The 16697-nt window shown below is 38.4% G+C and overlaps 1 protein-coding gene across 1 annotated transcript; it reads left to right on the top strand.

Moving 5' to 3' along the window:
* Positions 1-226: 226 nt before the first annotated feature.
* LOC109792541 (transposon Ty3-I Gag-Pol polyprotein) lies at positions 227-4381 on the top strand. Its single transcript, XM_083069537.1, has 6 exons — positions 227-302; positions 444-1687; positions 1813-3049; positions 3112-3634; positions 3730-4004; positions 4245-4381. Exons 1-6 carry the CDS (start codon positions 227-229, stop codon positions 4379-4381), a joined length of 3492 nt encoding a protein of 1163 aa, XP_082925663.1.
* Positions 4382-16697: the final 12316 nt, after the last annotated feature.

Genomic DNA, 16697 nt, shown 5'->3' with positions numbered 1-16697 from the left:
ATTAGTTTGGTGTCCGGGCATTCCTTAATTGATGAGATTTTCAAAAGGATGTCTAGACCATAGGTCGCAAGATCAGAAATTTTCGGGTTGCGACAAGAAACAACAACCACCAACACCTACACCTCCTCCTGCACAAAAGAGTGGACCTTCATTCGAGGAGATGATACAACAGATGGCTGCACAAAATTTATAGTTTCAACAACAACAGTTGCAATTTCAGAGAAATATGGATGGCACTGTCCAATATTTAAAGACTCAAATTGGCCAGTTAGCATCTCAGGTAAATCAGTTTCAATCTCAAGGTTCTAGCAAACTTCCCTCCCAAATAGTTTTAAATCCAAAGGGGAATGTGAGTTCCATTACCTTGAGAAGTGGAAAAGAGTTACCACCAGTGCAGCAATAATCAGTTGTAGCACCAGTGGAATGTGATTCTTCCTTTGCAGGTGCAGCTGAAAATAATGATGGAGCAAAGAGGAGATCAGAGATTCCACTCCCCCTTCCAAATAGACCAGCAAAGAAGAGATTAGAAATTGATACTGAACTGCTGGATATGTTTAGCAAGGTGGAAGTTAACATTCCTCTCCTTGATGCCATCCGAAAAATTCCAAAATATGCAAAGTTCCTTAAGGAATTATGTACTAATAAGAGGAAGTTAAAGGGTTTTGAGAGAGTGAACATGGGAAGAAATGGTTCTGCATTACTCCAGAAGAAAATTGTGTCTGCCATTATTCCACATGATCTACTTCCTGATTTGCCACAAAAGTGCAAAGATCCAGGAACTTTTACTATCCCTTGTACTATAGGAGAAGAAATTTTTACTAATGCTATGCTAGATCTAGGTGCTTCAATAAATGTTATGCCTGCATCTGTTTTTAGATCATTGCAGATTGGAGACTTGATTCCTACAGGTGTGAGCATTCAGTTGGCAAACAAGAGCATTGTGCAGCCACTTGGAGTAGTGGAGGATGTGCTGGTCAAAGTAGAAGATCTTCTCTTCCCTGCAGACTTCTACATTCTTGAGATGGAGGATGAGTCATCCAGTCATGCTACATTGATCCTTGGGAGACCATTCCTAAGGATAGCAAGGACAAAGATAGATGTGCATGCAGGGACTCTTTCTATGGAGTTTAGAGATAATTTGGTGCAATTTAATATTTTTGTGGCTATGAGACATCCAATAAAAGACCATTCTATTTTTAGTTTGGATGTTATTGATTTATTAGTTGATGATTGCACAGATTTTGATGATGATCTACTTGCTAATTTTTCTGATTTTACTGACCCATCATGTACTTGTGATGATGATTCATCTATGTGTGCTATTTGTGCAGAAATTAGTGTTGTTATTTCAGGTACAACAGATTTAGCCACATCAGTAGATGTTTCACCACCAGCATCCGAGACATCATCTCCATCTCTACCTTCTTCATTGTCAGTACCATCCACTGTGCAGACACCATTAGTAGAGTTAAAGCCTTTACCTTCACATTTGAAGTATGCTTATTTAGAGGACAATCAAGGGATTCCTGTCATTATAGCTAGCATTCTTGAATCTGATCAAGAGGAGAGACTGTTGCAGGTTTTGAGAGACCACAGGAAAGCCATTGGTTGGACTCTTGCTGACCTTCCCGGGATTAGTCCTGCCATATGCATGCACTGGATTCTACTGGAGGATGAGTTCCGACCTGTGAGGTAACCACAGAGAAGACTCAATCCTACTATTTTAGATGTGGTGAAGAAAGAGGTCACAAAGTTATTGGCAGCAGGTATAATTTATCCTATTTCTGATAGCAATGGGTTAGTCCTGTGCAGGTGGTTCCCAAGAAGACTGGGATGACTGTGGTGAGGAACCAGGATGCTGAGTTGGTTCCAACCAGAGTTCAAAACAGTTGGCGAGTTTGTGTAGACTATAGAAGACTTAATCAGGAAACTCGCAAGGACCACTTCTGTCTTCCATTCATTGATCAGGTGTTGGAGAGGTTGGCAGGTAAATCACACTATTGCTTCTTGGATGGATTTTCAGGGTACATGCAGATTCATATTGCACCAGAGGACCAACACAAGACCACATTCACCTGTCCATTTGGCACATTTGCTTACACTAGGATGCCATTTGGTCTATGCAACGCTCCGGCCACCTTTCAGAGGTGTATAGTAAGTATATTTTATGATCTATTGGAGAGTTGCATGGAGGTGTTTATGGATGATTTTACAGTTTATGGTTCTTCATTTGATGCATGCCTAGAGAGTCTATCTAGGGTATTAGGTAGGTGTATCCAAACTAACCTTGTGTTAAATTTTGAAAAATGTCATTTTATGGTTACACATGGTATACATGGTATAGTTTTGGGTCACCTAGTCTCTAATAGAGGCATTGAGGTTGATAAGGCTAAGATAGATATCATTGCTTCTTTACCTTACCCCGCTTCTGTGCGGGAAGTACGTTCTTTTCTTGGACATGCAGGTTTTTACAGGAGGTTCATCCAAGACTTCGGCAAGATTGCACTACCATTGTCCAAGCTTCTACAGAAAGAGGTGGAGTTCATTTTTGATCAGCATTGTCAACTAGCCTTTAAGGAGTTGAAGAAGCGGCTTACCACCACACCTATTGTACAGCCGCCTGATTGGGAGCTTCCATTTGAGCTCATGTGCAATGCATCCAACTTTTCCCTTGGAGCTGTTTTAGCTCAGCGAGTTGGGAGGCTTTCGCATGTCATTGCTTATGCCTCTCGCACATTGGATGCAGCTCAAGTCAATTACACCACCACTGAGAAGGAGCTTCTAGCTATTGTATTTGCTTTAGATAAATTTCGTTCATATTTGCTTGGCTCCAAGATTACTGTGTTTTCTGACCATGCAGCTTTGAGATTCCTGTTAAAGAAGCCTGATGCTAAACCCAGATTGATCAGGTGGATGCTTCTTCTTCAGGAATTTGATATTGAGATCAAAGACAGGAGTGGTGTAGAGAATTTGGTAGCAGACCATTTAGCAGGATTGAGGGGGGGAGTGTTGATCCCCTGCCTATTAGAGATGATTTTCCTGATGAGCAGTTGATGCACTTACATGATACTGCTCCTTGGTTTGCTGACATTGTAAATTATTTGGTTACAGGTGTTCTTCCCCCAGATTTATCTAGATCACAGATAGCTAAACTGAAAAGTGAAGCTAAATATTATGTTTGGGATGACCCTTATTTGTGGAGATTTTGCAGTGACCAGGTGATCCGCAGGTGTATTCCAGATCATGAGATCCAGTATGTGCTTCAATTTTGTCATGCTTCACCTGTTGGAGGACATTATGGTTCATACAGGACAGCTAGGAAGGTGTTGGATAGTGGGTTTTATTGGCCCACCATTTTCAGAGATGCACATCAGATATTCAGCACCTGTGAGCAGTGTGAGAGAGCAGGGATGGCCATTACACGCAGGCATGAGATGCCCCAACATCCTATCATTTTCAGTGAGGTTTTTGATGTTTTGGGTATTGATTTTATGGGTCCATTTCCTGCATCTTTTGGTTACACTTATATTTTACTAGCTGTTGATTATGTTTCGAAATGGGTGGAGGCTAAGGCCACCAAAACTAATGATTCTAAAGTTGTTTTGGATTTTGTTAGATCCAATATTTTTTGCAGGTTTGGTGTGCCTAAAGCCATCATCAGTGATAGGGGAGCCATTTCTCTAATAGGAGCATGCAGGCTTTGCTTCATAAGTATTGGGTGGTGCATAGAGTATCTACAGCTTATCATCCTCAAACTAATGGGCAAGCTGAAGTTTTTAACAGGGAAATCAAGCAAATTTTGCAGAAAATAGTGCACCCCAGTAGGAAGGATTGGAGCAAGCTTTTGGAGGATGCTTTGTGGGCACATAGGACAGCTTACCGGACACCTATTGGGATGTCTCCTTATAGGATTGTGTTTGGTAAAGCATGTCATCTACCTGTTGAAGTTGAGCATAGAGCATATTGGGCGGTGAAGAATTGTAACTTGGCATTTGACCAAGCTGGTATGTAAAGGAAGCTTCAGTTGCAACAACTTGAGGAGCTTTGGTTGGAAGCCTACGAAAACTCCAAGATTTATAAAGAAAAAGTCAAGCGCTTTCATGATAGTCATCTTTTGAGAAAGGAGTTTAAAGTGGGCCAACAAGTATTATTGTTCAATTCTCGCCTAAAGCTCATTGCCGGTAAACTTAGATCAAGATGGGATGGTCCTTTTGTTATTACTAATGTGTTTTCCCATGGTGTAGTAGAAATTAAAAATGATGTTACTGGCAAAACCTTCAAAGTCAATGGGCATCAACTTAAGGAATTTCATCAAAGTCCAAAGTTGGAGGACAAAGATGTGGAGGACATTTCATTAGAAGAGCCAACTCTTGGACCTTGAGGGAGTTCTACCCCTTTTCTATAATTTGCAATTATCTTTATTGATTGCATTATTTGTTTCATTGAGGACAATGTGTGTTTCAAGTGTGGGAGGAGTTGTTTGCGTTTAAAAAAAAAATTTGCTGTATTCTGTATTCTATTTCTATTTTCTGTTTTCTATTTCTGTATTTTGTATTCTTTCTGTTTTCTGTTTTTTGTATTCTGTATTCTGTTTCTGTTTCTGTTTTCTATTTCTATTTTCTGTTCTATTTCTGTTTTTGTTTTCTGTATTCTATTTCTATTTCTGTTTTTGTTTCTGTATTCTGTTTCTATTTTATTTTCTGTCTTTGTTTTTGTTGTTTTGTTGTTTTGTTGTTTTGTAATAGAAAATAGAATGAAAAATTTTTCTTATTTTTTTCTTTGGATTTGTAGATGTATGGATTTAGAAAGTTGCATCATTTTTGTTGATTGGTTGAACAACATGAAGTGTAAATCATTTGTGCATTTTTAGTTTTGTAAGTTGATTTGAAAAATTAAAGTTTGATTCTTTTATAATAGAATTTTAACCTTGTGAGATTTGAGCCTATATTGATGGATGGAATACATCACTCCATTCCAATTTCTTTCTTGTGTGAATTTGCTCATGATTGCTAGATTACTCTAGGTTTTGCCTTAACTCTTTTTGAAGCTTCTTGTTCACATGCTCTATTGATATGATTTAGGCATTTAGGCATTTGTTTCTTAAACTACTAGCCAAATAGCCTACCTTACATATTTTTTTTCACCTAGTTTCCCTCTTTGAGCCTTTATAACCCTTCCTTGATTTTAGCTCATTATAAGCCAAAAGTGAAAAACCATGCTATCCCATAACCTTAGGGATTAAAGGAGCTTTGGAATTGTTTTGGGAATGGGTTCTTTATAAGTGTGGGGGTGCTTTTAGGGAATACTTCTATATTGTTGATATTGAGTTATTTGGCACTTAAAAAAAATAAAAAACCAGAAAAGAAGAAGAAAAAAAAAATAAAATAAAAATATACCATTGGGAGGCAAAAATTCAAAATTCAAAAAAAAAATTGAAATACATATGAAAATGTATAGCATGACAATTTATAGGAGTTTCTTATAGGGGTAATCTTTATGCTTATTGAACCTTTTCCCCATTGCTCCTCTTTTCTCTTTGGTTATAAAGCTTAAATGACATTTTTTTTTTCTCATCTAACCTTTACCTTGGCCAAGTTACAAGCTAATAAAAGTCCTATTGATCTTTAATTGCATGTGATTCAAGTTGTGAAATTTAGAGGTTTGTCAAAGCTTGGGTGTGCTAGTTCTACATGATGAATTTGAGTGTAAACACAAATTTAAACACTTGAGAGATGAGTGTAAACACTTTCTTGTGAGGGTTCTACTATTTTTGAATCATTCTTTAATTGAGCTTATCACCTTGCTAGCTTTTAATGTTGCATTTGTATTCATGGATTGTTGTTTTACCTTGATGCTTGAATGTTGTATTCTTTCTTTCTTCTTATACATTTGTGAATTCATTAGTTTAAGAAGTTTTGCTCATTCTTTGATAAAGTTTTAGAAAAGTTGTATTAGATTGATTTTTAGTTTTGCCCTGGAGTGCAAAAGATTAAGTGTGGGGGTATTTGATAGCCATATTTTAGTATATCTTTCTTTATGTGCTTTTACCTTATTTGATCCTTTTTAGTATCCTATATTCATGTTTTAGTTTAGATTTGTATTAGTGAATCATTTAGGAATTAGTTATAAATTTTACTAATTTTCCGTAAGAATTTCCTGTTTTGACACAGTTTCTTGTGCAAGCCACATCTGGAGCTATTCAACTCGGAATTTGGCAAACTTGGTGTCCCTGTAAAGATAAGACAGAGATCTACAATTCTCATGTTGGACGAAAAACCCATTTTGGACATTTTGAGACCCAAAATCGTGCTTTAAAGTCGCGGATCTGCACTTGATTGTTCAGCTTGTCATGAAACTGTTTACTTTAGTTAATTAGGCTTTTGAATTGTAATTAGTGGACTGGATCTTTGGTTTTAGGCCCATTATTTTGTCTTTAAAAGCATGTAATGACTCAGGAGTTTTGGTTTTGGAAAATCATTTTTTTAGATTTTCAGATTTGGGATAACTTCCTCAAGAAGTTTCTCTCAAATTCTCTCTTCTCTCTTTAGAAACTTTTCATCTTCTTCTCTGTCACTTTCTCTTACACAAATTTTTCTCTGTATCATGGAATTTCTTCTCTCAATTGGAATTTGTTGCAACATGATAATGAGGCAAGGCTAATTTCTTAATCGGTTTAAGGTTTCAAGAACTACGGTAAATTTGAGTTTCTAATTTTTACCGAACGAATTCTTTCTTCTTCTTCTTCTCCTCTTTTCTGTTTAGTTTAAATTCAGTTTTTCATGATATTGAATCTCTGTTTTGAATCCTAATTGAAAATGAGAACAAGAATTTTCTGATTAGAAATAACCTAAATCCCTAATTCAATCGGTTACTTTTCTTGAATTTTGTTGAAATTTGGAATATGCGATTGTAGTTTCTATTTTAATAAAATTCAAAATCTAGATTTAGAAAACTGTTTGGATTAATTTCGGATTGAATTAGATGGATTGAGAATTCGTATTTGCTGTGAACAATGATGATTATACCGTAGGCATTGAAACCTTGAGCCGAATTTCTATACTACTGAAATTTTGTGTTGATTTGATTTCTTTGCTTTCTTGATACTTTGTTCTAATTGTTTGCTCGAAAATTCCCCCCCCCCCCCGAGTTCTAAACTGATTTACATACATGATTAAATTCGAAATACAATGTGCTTGTTTCCTTTAGAGATGACCTAGGTTAAGTCCTCTATATTACAAAAATTTATTGAGGAACCTAGAATTGTTTGATAGTGATACGACTGAGCTATCACTCCACATTCTAGTTCTTGGACTAGTGATATTAAATGCTTTAAGTGTCTAGGGAGAGGCCACATTGCCTCCCAATGTCCCACAAAAAAAGTTATGATCATGAGGGGACATGACACTTATAGTAGTCAAGAGGAGACTACTACTTCCTCTAGTGATATTGAGGAAGAAGCAAGTGAGCATGAGGAAAATGTGAAGGCTACTTTTCCTTATGAAGGGGAGCTCTTAATGATTAGGAGACTCTTAATGCATGTTCTTTCATTGTTGATAGTGGATCATGGTGCAACCGTTGTAGCACTAGGCTGGTTGAGAAGTTGGGCTTAACTACTAGTCCTCATCCTAAACCTTATCAACTTTATTGGCTTAATGAGGATGGTGACCTAGTAGTTGACCAACAAGTAAGGGTCAAGCTCTCCATTGGGAATTATGAAGATAAGGCGCTATGTGATGTAGTACCAATGGAAGCTTGTCATATCTTATTAGGAAGGCCATGACAATTTGATAAGAAAACCATGCATAATGGCCTTACGAACGAGATAACCTTTACTCATAAAGAAAAGAAGTTTGTGCTTCATCCTCTTTCTCCTCAATAGGTGGTTGAGGATCAAGCACAGATGAAATGCAAAAAAGATAGTCAAAAAAGGATGCAAAAAAAAGAAGAAAATAGAGAGAGAAAAAAAATTCTGTGAAAACTAAGAGTAAAGAGAAATCTAGGGAGAAAGGAGTTCCCTCCCTATAAGTTGTTGATCAAGAGAAAGAAACTTCCAAACAAACCCTCTTGATCCAACAACCCTCTTTTATCCTATTATGTACAGGGACTCTAACTTGCACTACCACATCTAGTGGACATGAGACTCTTCCTAAAGGGGTAAAAATTCTTTTAAAGGAATTTGATGATCTATTTCCTCCCGAGGGTCCAATGGGCCTTCCTCCTGTAAGGGGGATAGAACATCAATTTGATTTGGTGCCTGGGGCTAGCCTACCCAATAAGCCATCCTATAGGACCAACCCCCAAGAGACTAAAGAAATAGAGTCTAAAGTCCAAGAGTTGTTGGAGAAGGGTTGGGTTCGAAAGAGGTTAAGTCCTTGTGTTGTACCCGTGTTGTTTGTCCCTAAAAAAGATGGAAAATGGAGAATGTGTTGCGATAGTAGGGCCATCAACAACATAACTGTAAAATATAGGCATCATATCCCTATGCTTGATGACATGCTAGATGAGCTTCATGGAGCCATCATATTTTCTAAAGTTGATCTTAAAAGTGGATATAATCAAATTAGAATAAAAGAAGGTGATGAATGGAAAACCACTTTCAAGACCAAGTTTGGACTATATGAATGGTTAGTGATGCCCTTTGGGCTCACCAATGCTCCTAGTACATTCATGTGCCTCATGAATCATGTCCTAAGGGATTGTATAGGAAAACTTGTTGTAGTTTGTTTTGATGACATTCTTATATATAGTAGGTGTCTAAGTGATCACATAGGACACTTAAGGCAAGTCTTTAGTATACTTAGAAAACATCAACGTTTTGGAAATCTAGAAAAATTTACTTTTTGTGTAGATAGTGTAGTATTTTTAGGTTTCATTATTAGAAAAAAAGGGGTTCATGTGGACCCCGAGAAAATCAAGGTCATCCAAGAATGGCCCACTCCTAAGAGCATTAGAGATATTAGGAGCTTCCATGGATTGGCAAGCTTTTATAGGAGATTTATTCCTAATTTCCCCACACTTTCCTCCCTATTAAATGAATTGGTAAAGAAAAATGTTGAGTTTCTTTGGGGAGATAAACAAGAGAGAGCCTTCCTAGCTTTAAAGGATAAGCTCACCCATGCACCACTTCTAGCTCTACCAGATTTTTCAAGAACTTTTGAACTAGAATGTGATGCCTCAGGGGTTGGCATAGGGGCAGTTTTGTTACAGGGTGGGCACCCAATTGCTTATTTTAGTGAAAAACTCAAAGGTGCCACCCTTAACTACCCTACCTATGACAAAGAGCTCTATGCTTTAGTTAGGGCCCTTCAAACTTGGGAACACTACCTAATTCCCGAGGAGTTTTTCATTCATAGTGACCATGAGTCACTAAAATATTTGAGGGGTCAAGGAAAACTAAAAAAAAATGCATGCTAAATGGGTGGAGTTCTTGGAACAATTCTCATATGTGATCAAATACAAGAAAGTGAAAAATAATGTTGTGGCTAATGCCCTTTCTAGGATACATACTTTGCTAGTCTCTCTCGGATCTCAAATCTTAGGATTTGATCACATTAAGGAGTTGTATAACAATGAATCTGAGTTTAATGAATCATATACCCATTTTTTAGTAAAGCCTCAATGAAGTTTCTATGTTTTTGAGGGGTACCTATACAAAGAAGGAAGAATATGTATAACCCAAAGTTCCATTAGAAAACTCCTTGTTAAAGAAAGTCATGAGGGTGGTCTCATGGGGAACTTTGGAGTTGAAAAGACTCTAAGCTTTCTTAAAGATAAATTCTTTTGGCCCCACATGAGAAGGGATGTTGAGAGGTTTTGCTCTAGATGTATAGCTTGCTTACAAGCAAAGTCTAAAGTAATGCCTCATGGCTCCTATACACCCTTGCTAGTTGTTAACTCTCCTTGGGTTGATATAAGTATGGATTTTATATTGGGCTTGCCCAGAACCCAGAGAGCCATGGATTCAATCTTTGTGGTAGTGGATAGATTTAGCAAAATGGACCATTTTATACCATGCCACAAGATAGATGATACAAACAACATAGCAAGACTCTTTTTCAAGTAAGTGGTTAGACTTCATGGTTTACCCAAGACAATTGTGTCAGATAGGGACACTAAGTTCCTTAGCCATTTTTGGAAAACTCTTTGGAGTAGGCTAGGAACTAAGCTACTTTTCTCAACTATTTTTCATCCCTAAACTGATGGAAAAACAGAAGTAGTTAATAGATCCCTATCTACCATGTTAAGGGCAGTCCTTAAAGGTAACTATAAGTCTTGGGATGAGTACTTGCCCCATATTGAATTTGCCTATAACAGGGTAGTCCATAAGACTACCAAAATTTCACCTTTTGAGGTTGTTTATGGTTTTAACCCTCTCACTCCTTTGGACCTAATACCCCTACCAGATTCTTCTCATTATTTTCATAAAGAAGGGGTATCTAGGGCTGATTTTGTGAAGAAATTACATGAGAATGTTAAAACTCATATTCAACAACAAAATGAGGGAACTGCTTTAGAAAGAAGAAAAAGCAAGAAAGACCTCATTTTTTAGGAAGGAGATTGGGTTTGGCTTCATTTGAGAAAGGAAAGGTTTCCTTCTCAAAGGAAGTCTAAACTCAATCCAAGAGGAGATGATCCTTTTCAGGTCCTTCAAAGAATCAACGACAATTCTTATAGGTTAGATCTCCCTAGTGATTATGGAGTAAGTAACACTTTTAATGTTAGTGATCTTATTCCCTTTGCAGGTTATGATAATGAGGAGGTCGAACCTATAGATTTGAGGACAAATCCTTCTCAAGAGGGAGGGGATGATGGACCATGGGCCAAGTGCCCAATTACTAGAGTTATGGTCAGGCGTATACAGGAAGAGTTGGATAGCTTGAAGACCAACGGGCTTTCTAAGACCAAGGTACTCTTCACTTGGACTACTCTATCATGAAAAGAAGGCCTAGTTCTAAATCTATATAAATTGTACATAGATTCTTTGTATAGGTTTATTTTTTTCTTTGTATTTGTGAGGTACTTTATTTGCTTTTATTTCTCATTGTATATTTTTTCTAGGGTAGGTTACTTGGGAACTTTGACTCCATTTAACCTAACCTAGAAGTACATTTTTTTTTTTTTTTTTCAGTAGTAGGATTGGGGGTGGCATTTAGCAATGCTTGAGGGTGTGATTAGTAATTGGGCCAGAATTGGGCCTAGGAAAAATTTTACATATTAGACTTGTTTTGCTCCTAATTTTTCAAGGATTTGATTTAGCTAGGTCTCATCAACATTAGATGAACCTAACTAAACCAAATCAACATTTTTCAAAAACCAGATTTGAGCAAAACAAGCCAAATGGCCGCCTAGCCTAGCTTACCTTTCTTGGCCGAGTTTCTCTTTATTTTCTTAAAGCTTGAGAAGCTTGTAGCACAAGCTTCTCCTTAGCTTGCTTCCCAAGCAAGCTAAGTGAGAAGCTTGCTCCACAAGCTTCTAAACTCACTTGGATGGTCAAGTGACCTTACCATGGTTCCTAGTGAACCATGGTTAAGGTTAGCTTGCTCCCTAAGCTACCTCTCCTTATATATTTGTAACTCTCACCTATTACCTCACTTTTGATGAATGAAATCAGAAATTCTACATAGAGTTCTATCTTCTGAAAGTCACCTAAATCGTGGAGCTTTCTCCTCTAGGTTTTCTCTCAAAGGTTCTTCAAAACCTTTGAATAAGGTTCCTCAAGCTTCTTCATCTACTTGGAGTGGCCGAACCTCCTAAGTCCTGTAGACCCCTAAAATTGTCCGGGTCGGAAATAAGACTCGAAGACTCTCAAAGATCAAAGGAAAGTCAGCCAGAAGGACTCCCAGAAGACCATAGGATGACTATCTGTAGGTTTAGAGGTCTTAGAGTAGCCAAAAATAAGAAAGTGGGAGGTTTGGAGCTCAATACGGCCTCCTTGGAGTTCAGTACGGCCGTACTGCACATTTTGTACTACAATACGGCCGTACTGAATTTAATACGGCCGTATTGAAGTACAAAAACTCAATACGGGCCGTATTGAACCCAGGGGCCGTACTGCGCCTCATCCCTATAAATAGGACGTCATTTGGACGTCATTCCACACTTTTTCCAGCTATTCTGGACCCCCTGGCTGAGTATTCTTGGGTTTTTGAGCAGTGCTCTGCCCTAGAAATCTCTCTGAAAGCCAATCCGACGAATTTCTTGAATCATAAGCCATTTGCTTGAGATTCGAACGAGTCGAAGGGAAATCTATTTGATTTCCATAGTAAAAATTTTATTTTAGGGAAAGGAGAAAGCGAGCGTGTAGTGGGAAGGAGCGCCAAAAAGCCTCCTAGTTCTTTTAAATATATAAAAGCACGCTTCAAGAGGTTTTCTTCCAAAACTCGTCTTTTATTGCTTTCTTTATCGCTTTCTGATTGTTGCATATTTAAATTCGTCATCATGTAGATATTTAATTTATAATCGCTTATAATAAATAGGGGTAATTTAGTAATTTTACACTGTTATTTATGAAATAATCCGTCATAGGGAACCCGAAAGGGGCGTTGTGGGGTGCTAACACCTTCCCCGCACGTAACCGACTCCCTTACCCAACTCTGGTTGTAATGGCCAAGGTTGATTTGCGAAAATCAATTGCCTTATCCCTTTTTCCAATGTTTTGAGTAAAACATTGGTGGCGACTCCAAGAACCCTTCTTTTTGTGAAAACCACTAATCCATGGAGGGTCCCGCTTGGGGTTAACATGGATTGGTGAACCATTTTAATAAAATTGTTAGTTCGACAAGGTCTCAGTTTGAGAATAAGTCGTTCTAACAATCCATCATTTTTCAAACTCTTAAAAAGAGTCCGACCATCGTCGCGAATGCCAAGGTCCGTTTCGGCGGGTGGCGACAGATGGCGACTCCGCTGGGGAAGCCTCGAGAGTCAGTCCCATTTAGTGATGGATTATTTCTAAAATGATAGTCTAAAATTACTTCATTACCCCTTACTTGTATGATAATATGTTTTATCTAATTGGCTTTTAATAACTGTTGAATGTTTAAATTTTTGCAATTGTTTGAAATAAAAACTGCACACAAACCTTTGCACACAACAGTTCCCTCTATACCCGGGGGCATGAGTGGTAATCCATAGGGAGTGGATGTTAGTACGGCCGGTTGTCGAATGGGTCTATAGGTGCCCGTAGACCGTTGTCGGAAAACATCACTCAAGGTGATAACCATGAACTCAAGTCCGACAGTGCGTTGGAACTTTCCATCGGCTTACGACGAGAGGAATTGGGTCCCTATAATGGGGGCACCTTGGGGGCCTCAGACCGGTGAGAACAGTTAGAACCTCCTTGAATATGCACTTTTCTGCAGGATACCCCTACCTCGTGATTCGCTCGTGACTGTTCGTGGATGAGTGAATTGTTTGTGCATTGTTTATGTGACATTGTTTGAGCATACATTGCATTCTTTAAACATACAACATTCCTTTTTAAAATAAGAATAAATAGGAATAAGAATTTTCCGTTACATGGTGTTAACATCTACCTTCATCACATTCATATAGGTAGATTCCCTTTTCACCCAAAAAAAATAAAATAATAATAAATACAAAAAACAAAATACCCAAAAAAAAGAAAAAAGGGTTATTTATCCAAACCAAGCAATATCATGCATCATCTTAGGGACATCCTAAAAACATGATAATGCTTAGTTGAATAAACACAATGCATGCATATTCATCGCCATCATCTCATATCATGCATTCTTATCAAAGATCATGGAGGGATCTAGGTTTTCATTTCATACATCCCTCCTAATAAATCATTAATAAACATTAATAAAAAGAAAGAATTAAATCGATGCGTATGTTCAAAGAATGGATCGCACGCTGTTCGTTATCAAGTGTAAGCCAACAACCGCGCCAAGCGAACACACGTCAACTCCGTTGTTGGTAATCAAGACGAACAAAGGGGAAGGTCCAACACCGTTAAGGATCACTGCTCCAAGACCTTTTCCCTACGAATCGAATAAGGCTGTGCCATGGATATACGACATCCATTCTTCTGCCGACAGCGATATCTCTAACATCGCTGGACTTGGGGGCATGACTAGGAGTGGCAGGATCTACACTCCCGAAGATCTTCATGACAAAGCTCCCAAGAATAAAGGGAAAGAAAAAGAAGAAAAAACCGAGGAAAATAAAGAATCCGAGGAGGAGACTGATGAGCTGTTAAAATATATCCGACAGAGCGAGTACTCCATCGTGGATCAACTTCATAAGACGCCAGCAAAGATTACGCTGTTGCCTTTGATCCTATGCTCCGAACCGCATCGGCAAGCTCTATTGAAAGTCTTGAACGAGGCATACGTGTCGCACACTATCTCCCAAGACAAGTTTGAGGGGATTGTTAGTCACATCACGGCTAATGATCACCTCACTTTCACCGATGAAGAGATCCCCGCTGAGGGACCAAATCACAACAAGCCCTTGCACATCTCTGTAAAGTGCAAGGAATATCACATCGCAAAAGTCTTGGTGGATAATGGATCTTCCTTGAATGTGATGCCTAAAAGAACTCTTGATCAAGTGGCAATCAAGGGAGTCCAAATGCGCCCGAGCAACATGATCGTTCGAGCCTTCGATGGTTCTAAAAGAGAAGTGGTGGGAGAAGTCAATCTTCCAATCCAAATTGGACCCACCATCTTTAATGTCGAATTCCAAGTGATGGACATTACTCCCGCATACAGCTGTCTCCTCGGCCGACCTTGGATTCATGATGCAAAAGCTGTTCCTTCTACGCTCCACCAAAAAGTCAAATTCATAGTGGGTGACAAGCTGGTGACTGTACAGGCTGAAGACGACATACTCATCAGCAAGCCATCCACCATACCTTACGTGGATGCAGCAGAGGAAGCTCTAGAAACCGCCTTCCAAGCATTGGAGATTGCCAATGTTGAAACGTTTCCCCGAGAAATGAAGAAGGTAGCCTCCATGCTCACCAAGAACGGATACTTGCCGGGACAAGGACTTGGCAAGGATTCCCAAGGAATTCCCGAGCTACTCATCATCAAGGATAATCCGGGGAAACAAGGGTTAGGATACAACCCTAATAAAGATCAAAGGACGAAGAGGAACCAAGATCCTTCTCAACGTTCTTTAAGCCAGATCTTTAGGAAGGCCGGTTCAAAAGCGTCAAGGCCGGTCGTCGTCATCAAGTGCTTTTCTCCTTCTGATAGGGATGTATAGACCTGATGACTATTAGAGATTACTCCTCGGGGACAACCCGACCCCCGAGCCTCGATAGGGCACATGTTTCCACTATGATTATAATAAAATCATTCTTTATCATTTCTTACTGCTTCTCTTCTTGCTTACAATAAACTTCTAGGCCGCATTATTTAACCCTGTTTGAATAAGCATAAATGAGGTTAAAATTGTCTTAATAATAATAAACCCGCATCATTTTTATGTGGAAATGTGCGACAACTTAGAGCACCTTTCCTTGGCCTCGACAAATGCCATCATGGATAAAAAAGGAAATCCTAAAAACAAAAAGCTCGGCAGGAAACCCAAAAAGGGGGCTGCGCAAAAATAAGAGCAAAAGACCCGCTAGGAATCCCACAAAAGGGTGACCTAGGCAAAAGTTAGGGTTACAAAAATAAACAAAAACAAAGGTCCGCTAAGACGCCACAAAAGGGTGTTTTAGGCAAAAAATAAGGACAATCAAAAAAGCAAAAGAAATCCATGATGGTACCATGAGCCGAATTCAAAAAGAAAGGTTCAAGGGAAGCTATCTAAGTTGTCAAAATCACAACGTCAATAACAAGATTTTCTTAACTTCATAAGTGTTTAATCAAACAAGCCTAAACACATAAGCCTACCTTGGCCAACCATTCTTACAAAAACCATTTTTGAAAAATAAATCCCCTCTAAAACACAAACTTCAGAACAAAAATATCTTTCCTTTCTTTTCTCTCTTGTCCCAAACGATTTTAGGATAATCTAGTGGAAACATGGAGATATAGTGGTCAATAGGAGGGTTGACACGTCTTCTAAAGGAAGGGGAGGATCACTGGGTTGATGACGCCCATCTCAATATAACACGCATCATTCCTCGGTTACAGAAATCGGCAACGCACAGCCCGTCTAGAGGAATGGCAAGATCCAAACAAAGAAACGCATCGGTTAATTCTTTTGAAAAAATAAATCAAATAGAATTAGGTGCATCATACTGCATACATGCATACAGATGATAGGTGTACTGGAAGATCACTTATTCTCTGTTTATTGAAAAAACAAACAAAAAAACAAAAAAACAAAAAAACAAAAAAACAAAAATAAACTTCAGAAAAAACAATGCGCCCGTACCATGTTCAGTACACCCGTACTAAAATCAGGGTTATGAACAAATTTTCAACTCAATACGAGCGTACTGAAATGGATACGGCCGTATTGGCCATAAAGAAATTTTCAAAGACCTCATCATGAGGCAATCGCATAAAATAGAAAAAATAGGAAAAATTGCTTGTGTATGACAGCAGAAAAATCGACGAAAAGGCAATCTGTACAGAAAAAGCCAAAAAATGACAAAAAAGGAAAAAATACAGAAAAAGTCAAAATTCGACAAAAAAGGCAAAGATCCCACATCATACAGAATAACTGAGCCTGGAGAGGCTTGCTGAAATAATACTCTCTCAGAATAATTGAGC

Source organism: Cajanus cajan, chromosome 2 (genome assembly GCF_000230855.2).
Source record: "Cajanus cajan strain Asha chromosome 2, NIPB_CcT2T_4, whole genome shotgun sequence".
Taxonomy (NCBI): Eukaryota; Viridiplantae; Streptophyta; class Magnoliopsida; order Fabales; family Fabaceae; genus Cajanus; species Cajanus cajan.
This window is presented reverse-complemented; position numbering and strand designations above follow the sequence as displayed.